At 66.9% G+C, this 7,050-nt stretch overlaps 1 protein-coding gene across 1 annotated transcript in view; it reads right to left on the bottom strand.

Moving 5' to 3' along the window:
* Window positions 1-1,277: 1,277 nt before the first annotated feature.
* The window catches only part of ZFYVE28 (zinc finger FYVE-type containing 28), a 63,633-nt gene continuing 57,860 nt past the window's right edge, over window positions 1,278-7,050 (bottom strand). Inside the window, exons 14-18 of the mRNA XM_052641793.1 lie at window positions 6,060-6,193; window positions 4,558-4,674; window positions 3,342-3,446; window positions 2,151-2,254; window positions 1,278-1,409 (exon numbers count right to left, since the gene is read on the bottom strand). Coding sequence (XP_052497753.1) covers window positions 1,278-1,409; window positions 2,151-2,254; window positions 3,342-3,446; window positions 4,558-4,674; window positions 6,060-6,193 — 592 coding nt within the window. The remainder of the gene's footprint in view (window positions 1,410-2,150; window positions 2,255-3,341; window positions 3,447-4,557; window positions 4,675-6,059; window positions 6,194-7,050) is intronic.

Here is a 7,050-nt window from a genome sequence, read left to right as displayed (position 1 = left end):
CCTGTGGTGCTGGGCAGGATGGGTGCGCAGTGGGGGAGGCTGGAGCCCATCGCAGGGAGTGGAATGGGGTGGAGGAAGGGGTGGTCACCCTTCTCCTGGGGGCTGGTGGCAAGCCACGTCCTGCCTTCCCACTGTCCCAGGAGTCCAGAAGTCCTCCTCGTTTCCTGGAGGAGAGTGCACCTCAGCAAGTACCCCATCGAGTCCCAGACAAAGAAAAAGGAGTCCATCCATGCTCACACGAGAAATAAGAGTGTCTGCAATCCTTAAATAGATTTATGGAAATGGTTTTGAATTACAGCATTTAGAAAATAAAAATAATCTCAATACATAATATACCCTCCATTATATACTTTTCTTCTCCCACACAAGCTGTTTTTTTGTGTGTGTATATTCCACTGTCAAACAGTAATTGGATTTTATGCTATAAAAGAAGCAGTAGGTGTCATCTCTCTAAAAATAAAACTGCAATCATCATTGCAATGTGAAGCCTGAGATTTAAGCCTGAGGAGGTGTCCGTGCTGGGGCCTGGGGCCGCTCTGGGGCCAGGGTCCCAGGGGGTCAGAGGGATGGGAGTAAGGGCAGCCAAGAGGTCATCACTGGGGCCCTCAGCCCCCTGGAGTGCCCTGGCCTCGGAAGCTGGGATACCTCTGCCTGCTGCTTGGTGCCCCCCGCCCCCCATCAGCTGGAGGACCAAGGTGGGCAGAGCACAGCAGGGGCCGGCCGCTTGCCCAGAGGACTACAGGGTCTGCTCTGCACGTCCCTCTCCAACAAGAAATGAGACATGTGGTTTAGGCAAGGTCCTGAGGGGAGCAGGGGGTGGGGGGGCTGTGGGCGCAGAGCCCTGCGGAGAGAGAGGACAGCCTAGTCTTTCCCCGTTCGGCCAGCTCATGGGGGAAGCCGTGCGGCTGCTTTGAGTGGCCCCTCTCACCCGCCCAGGAAGAGCGGACCTTCCGCTACGGCTGAGCCTCCGACGGCGTCTCAGCAGGGCAGCGGGATCCACCCCGGCCCGGGCTTGGCACCCCAGGTCCCCGCGCTGGCTGGAGCTGACCTCCGTGGGGCCCTGCACCGGGCCCGAGGGCCCTGCAGGCGGGGGGCGGAGGCACTGGAGTTCTGGAGTCCGGGCGCCCGCAGCCCCCGCAGGGGCGGGGCCGGCAGGCAGATGAGACGCGGCGAAGCCCCTCCGGCCAGCGGACGGCCCGCCCGGGTGGCGAAGGCGGGGCGCGGCAGCCGGAGCCCCTCCCAGGAGCCCGGCGCGGCCCGCGCGCCCGCGGGCCCGGTCAGATGCCCGCCTTGTCGCTGTAGAAGGGCGTGACGTGGAACATGTAGCAGTGCGTGCACACGCGGACCGGCTTCACCTGCCCGAAGCGCGGCAGCGGCGCCGAGTGCGAGGAGCAGCGCGAGCAGAAGATCTAGGAGGCGGGAGCGCGCGGCCGAGTGAGCGCCCTCCGCAGCCCTGCGCCTCGGGCGGACGGCCAGCAAGGGCGGGAGCAGAGCCCTGCGCCCCCTGGCCGGCCGACCTGCACGTTCCTCCCACCCGGGGTTCTCCCGCTCCCCAACGCGGAGCTAGGACCTTCAGGAAGACCTGGGGCAGGTCTTGACCAAGAGGCCAGGCTGAGGAAGGGGGTCCTGGCTTTACACCAAGGCTGCGGCAGGCTCCAATTCAGACCCTCCGCCCCCCACCCCCCCCACCAGACCCCCAGGTCTGAAGGACCCAGGACCGCACCATCGCACTTAGTGGCTGCGTGCTCGAGGCCGCGTTCATGCGTGCTAGGTCGCTCGGTCGTGTCAGACTCTTTGCTGACCCCATGGACCAGGCTCTTCTGTCCATGGGATTCTCCAGGCAAGAATACTGGAGTGGGTTGCCATGCCCTCCTCCAGGGGATCTTCCCGACCCAGGGATCGAACCCAGGTCTCCGTGCCTCCTGCATTGGCAGGCGGGTTCTTTACCGCCAGCGCCACCTGGGAAGCCCAAGGCCACACCCTGTGCCAAGTCAGAGCAGGGCCCAGGGCTCATGGGTGTCTCTCTGCACAGGACTCCTAAGTCCTCGCCAGCCCCGGAGCATCGGTCCCGACCCCTGGACCTGGGCGCGGGGTGTGCAGACGCTCCCTGGGATGTCTGAGGTGGCAGCCCCAGCCGCCCACCTGCCTACCTTCCCGCAGCTGCGGCAGTGGTGCTTCCTGCGGATGACTGTGAACGGCGCTTTGCAGGCGGTGCAGAAGCCGCAGGCCTCGTCCGGGACCCACTCGGGCGGATCTGTGACAATGACAGTGGGGGACAGGTCAGCCCGAGGCAGCGGTGCGGGGGGCGGCAGTGAGGGCCGGTGGGCTGGGGCGGGGGTCGGAGGCTGATGGTATGCAGGAGCCTCCGGTCCTCGCGAGGCTCCTTACTGGCTAGGTATCAGGACTGCTGGCCAGGCGCGTGGATCGGACCCCTGTGGCAGCAGCCTGCAGGTCGCCCCAAGACTCAGGGCGAGGTGCACCCAGGCCACCCTCTCCCGAGCCTCTCTCGGCCGGCATCCAGTCTGGCAGGGTCCTCAGGCAAACACGGGGGCTGACAGATGAAAGAAATCAACCCCCTTTGTCAACCTCCCCATCAAGGCTCTGCTGGAGCCTCAGGCGCCCCCGCAGCCCCGCCCAATCCGGCTCCAGAGCAGGTCAAGGGAGGTGGGGGAGGGGATGCGAGGGAGGGCGTCTCCCGGAGACCAGGCTGGCCCCGCCCCGAGGCTGGCCCCGCCCCCTACAGGTGCAGCGCCGGCCCCCCCTCAACGACTGGTCTCACCCCCTTTCCCTTCTCTAGGCGCTCACTGGAGAGAGCCCCTGGGCGGCTGCTCTGGAATTCGGGGGGCGGGGACTGAAGGCGCTGGGAGGAGCCACCTTGTCCAGGGAGACACCCCAGACATGAGGTGCCCACCCTGCACCAGCCGTGAGCGTGGCAGCGCCGGCGAGGCCACTCGCCCAGGAGAGACCATGGTCTCCGGCCCCCGTCTCCGGCCCCTCCTTCCCAAGCTGCGCCCGAGGACTTGCCCTCCCCCGCCTGCTGCCTGCAGACCCCCGCCCCTCCCACCCTGCCCTCCGGCCCCCCCCCCCCCCCAGTGAGGCCTTCTCTCACGCTGTCCACCCTTCCCGTGGAAAAACCCTGACCGTCCCAGTGATGCCGCTCCTGGGGTTCATGTCAGGCCACGAGGCCAGCTCCAACAGGCAAATCCTGAGGATGCTGGGGACTCCCGGGCCCTGCCCTGAGAGCCACAAGTCCTGACGGCCTTGGTGGGGGCCCCCACTGGAGGAGGGCTGCCCCCAGCCTGCAGGCCAGAGCAGAGGGGAGGCCCCGGCCCCTCACGCACCTTCCAAGTCTCCGGCTCGGGTCTTGGCGGCCAGCTCGGAGGATGACAGGGTCTCCTGGCACAGGGCACAGTCCTCCAGGGCCGCGCTCCGCAGGGTCTGGGTGACTGGAAGAAAGTGTGGCCACTGGGCTCAACGGGCCACCACCCGTGCCCCGGAGGTATGCCTGGGTATGGCCAGCGGAGGGCAGCCCCCAGTGCACAGTCCCGCCCACAGAGGGGGTCACCGGGGCCCTCACCCACTGCCCGGCAGGCAGGGTGCTGACCCGACCCTGGGAGTCTGTCCATCTGAGTGCCCCCACGTGGGCAGCTGGCCTCGGACCCGTCCACTGTGTGTGGTCAGGTCCCCCTGGACCATGGCCCTGAGGTGGGCAGTGGACCAGGCCTGGCCCGGGCCCTGGGGCCCACACTCCTTGCTTGCAGAGGCGCCCACGTCACTGCCCTTCCTGAGTAGCAGTGGTCCACAGGCAGCCCCACCCGGAATCCCCGGGTATGTGGGGGCAGTGCAGCCCAGCAGAATGGACCTCGGGAGGCAAAGCTGGGTGGGCACAAAAGACAGACTTCTCCCCAGGGCCTGGGCCGGCTGCCTGGTCACTCTTGAGCAGAAGCCCCTGGGATGGGGGGGCCGCTTGCCAAAACCGGAGCCTCAACCCCGAAGAGAGGGAGCCAGCAGGGGTGGCGCCCCTCCCCCACGCTGGGACCCCACCCGGCCCTCGCCTCAGCGTCCCCTGCCTGACCCCTGCTCCCTCCCCAGGTGACTGTTCAGAGTGTGTGTGTGTGTGTGCGCGCGCGCGCGCTTCGGTGAGTGCACACTCGGGTGTGAGGCAGGTCACAAAGGGCCACTTCCTCCTGGAGCAGTGGGACCCGTGTCCCCTCCAGGACTGTGGGCTGGCGTCTGGTTGCTCTGACAGACAGAATTCTGCAGAAGTGACCGTGGACCACTGGGTCCCGTCTGTCCAAGGAAGGGCACCGCGCCTCCTCAACCGTCCTCGCCGTTGGGCGGCCCAGCCGGGGCGCTACGCGATCACTGCTGCAGCTCCTGGTAGTGGCCTCGGGGGGCCTTCGAGGTGTGCCCTCCGCCCCCCAGCGGACAGCCTGGCTCGGCTGGGGGCTTCCGCTGCGGGGTGTGGTCATACAAGAAGCTAGGTGGCCCGGGAGAGCAGGTTTCCGCGGCTTCCCTGGGTGGGGGTGGCACGCCTCCGAGCCCGGCGGCACTCACCCTTCTTCAGCTTTTCCTTGTCGTCCGTCTCTGGCTTGGTGGCCATGACCTGAAAGAGGGTCTTCAGGATGCTCCTCAGGTCGCTGGCGTAGTTGGTCTGCAGCTGGTCGGCCACGCCTGCGGGAGACGCGGGGAGGGCAGGGGAGGCGCCTGCTGGCTGCTGAGCCGCTGCGGCTCAGGGCCAGGGACCAGCTCGTCCTTGGATGAGCCGGGGTGGGAAGCGGCCCCCTACCCCGCCCCCGAGGGTCCCTCTGGCAGAAGCCAAGTTCAGGAGGCAAGGGAAGGAGGGGAGTTAGTCCCGTTCATGCTTTTGTGCTGGGGGTCTCAGCCACGGCCACCAAAGGGCTCTGGCTCCTCACTGAGGGACGACTCCATGCCCCCAAGTGTGCTTACCCCCGTGGCAGCTCCTTCCCCATCATGGCCACCTCGGCCAGCCCTTCTGGGGACCTGCCCAGACAGGGGGCCCTCACGGGCCGAGGTTTCCTCATCCCTCAGTCAGGTGGGCTCAGCCCTCCTCAGTGAAAAGCTCTTCGAGGGTGGGTGGGGCTGCGTTCACAGCAAGGCCAGGGGGTGACTGCACCTGACCCCCAACCCCCAGGGCCCGGGGCCTGTCACCGCGCCAACGCTGTGGCCAGCGGTTCTGGAGGGTTCCTGCTGTGTCAGCAGCCCTGCCGGGCACCTGCTGGGCCTGCTGCTCCCCAGACCGCAAGACAGACCCGTGGATTTGCAGTGGGTTCTGCCCGATGTTCAGATAGAAGCTCAGAGCCACCCCTGAGCCTGGCCTGGGTGGGGCCCTGCCTGGGGCCCTGGGCAGTGCAGAGTCACACCCGGGACCGGACCCGACTCTGCAGCGCCTGCCAATCCACAGGCTGCGCCCCTGCTGCTCCACCCCACGGCGTGGGGCCAGGGGATGGGCCAGGTGGGGGACAAGGCTGCAGGAGGGGCACTGGCTGAGCCCCACCCGGAGAAGGGGGTGGATGGCAGGCAGGCCAGCGGCGGGGAGCGAGACCCCACCGCACAGCCACGCTTCCAAACCACGTGCCTGCACCAGCTCACAACGCACAAACTAAGGGAGATGGCGAAAAAGACGCCGCGCTCACGCCCCTCTGAATCCTAGGAGATGAAGCAGTCACCTGCCCCCTCACTCAGGGGACGGAAGGAAACAGGATCAGTCAGGACATCAGATTGAACAGGACCTCGCGGGTGGGTGGCGAGGGCCCCGGGGCCCGGCCTGGGCTCCCACCCCCACACCAAGGAGGACCTGCGGACACACAACGCCCACCTCTTGGCTGGGCTCCTCTTGGAGCTCGGGACAAGGAAGTGACGTGGTGAGGGGCCCCGGGCAGGGCCCGCACCTGAACCTTCCTGGGGAGACTCCTGCAGCGTGCCAGCCACTGCCTGCAGCCTGCCTACCCCCCGTGTACCCCCGAGCCCATGCCCAGCCTGGGGCCCGACCCTGTGTACCCCCAAGCCCGTGCCCACCCCGGGACCCGACGGGGCACCTGAGATGCAGACAAACAGGCGGTGGACCAGGTCGTGGCTGCCGTGGAACCGGGAGCGCATCTTCTCTCTGACGGCCACGGGCGCCGACTCGGGGCCGCTCGTGTCTGGGGAGCAGGGATCAGCCATAGAGCCGCTGCACAGAGAAGGGAACACAGGGGTTTGGCTGCAGGAAGCAAGGGGGGACAAGACTTCTGCCTGGAGGGGCCCCCACCCCGCACCTGGGTGAGCCCCAGGTCCAACACTGGTGGCTGAGTTCGTCCTATGGAAGCGTCCTCCCCCCACTCACACCCTCTGCAGGGGCTGGCGGGCCCCAAAACATTTGTCCACGCCCGAACCTGGAACCCCGCGGGACCTTAGTTGGAAAAAGGTCTTTGCAGTCGAGCTAAGGGTTCTCATTTTCGTGGCTGTGCTGGGCCTTGGGTGCGGGCAGGCTTTTCTCCAGCTGTGCTGAGGGCCCGCTCTAGAGGCCGTGGGCGGGCATCCTTTGTGCAACGGGAGCTCTGGGACCTCGGGCTTCAGCAGTCGTGGCTCCCAGGCTCCAGAGCACAGACTCAGGAGTCGTGGGTCACGGGCTCACTTGTTCCTCGGCGTGGGGGCCCTTCCCAGATCAGGGATCCAATCAGCGTCCCTTGTACTGCCAGGCGGATTCTTAACCGCCGGCCCACGAGGGAAGCCCCAAGCCAAGGACCTGGAGAGGACGTCCTGGCTCCTCTGGTGGCCCTAACCCGAGGCGAGGAGTCTTAGTAGGAGGGGGGCGGGGAGGACCAGTGACCACAACACCGAGATCGTGGAGACGAGGTCACAAGCCAGGGGACTCCGAGAGCCACCAGAGGCTGGAAGATGCCGGAAGGACCCCCTCCCAGAGCCTCCGGAGGGAGCGTGGCCCCTCCAGGTTCAGATCTCGGGTCTCCAACTGAGACAAGCCCTCCGGCCCCCGTACACATCCCAACCCCAGCCCAGGGGCCCTGCCGCAGGCGCTGTTAGCTCTGT

This window comes from Budorcas taxicolor, chromosome 6 (genome assembly GCF_023091745.1).
Source record: "Budorcas taxicolor isolate Tak-1 chromosome 6, Takin1.1, whole genome shotgun sequence".
Lineage (NCBI taxonomy): Eukaryota > Metazoa > Chordata > Mammalia > Artiodactyla > Bovidae > Budorcas > Budorcas taxicolor.
Note: the sequence above shows the minus strand (reverse complement) of the source record. Positions and strands in the feature narration are given on the sequence as shown.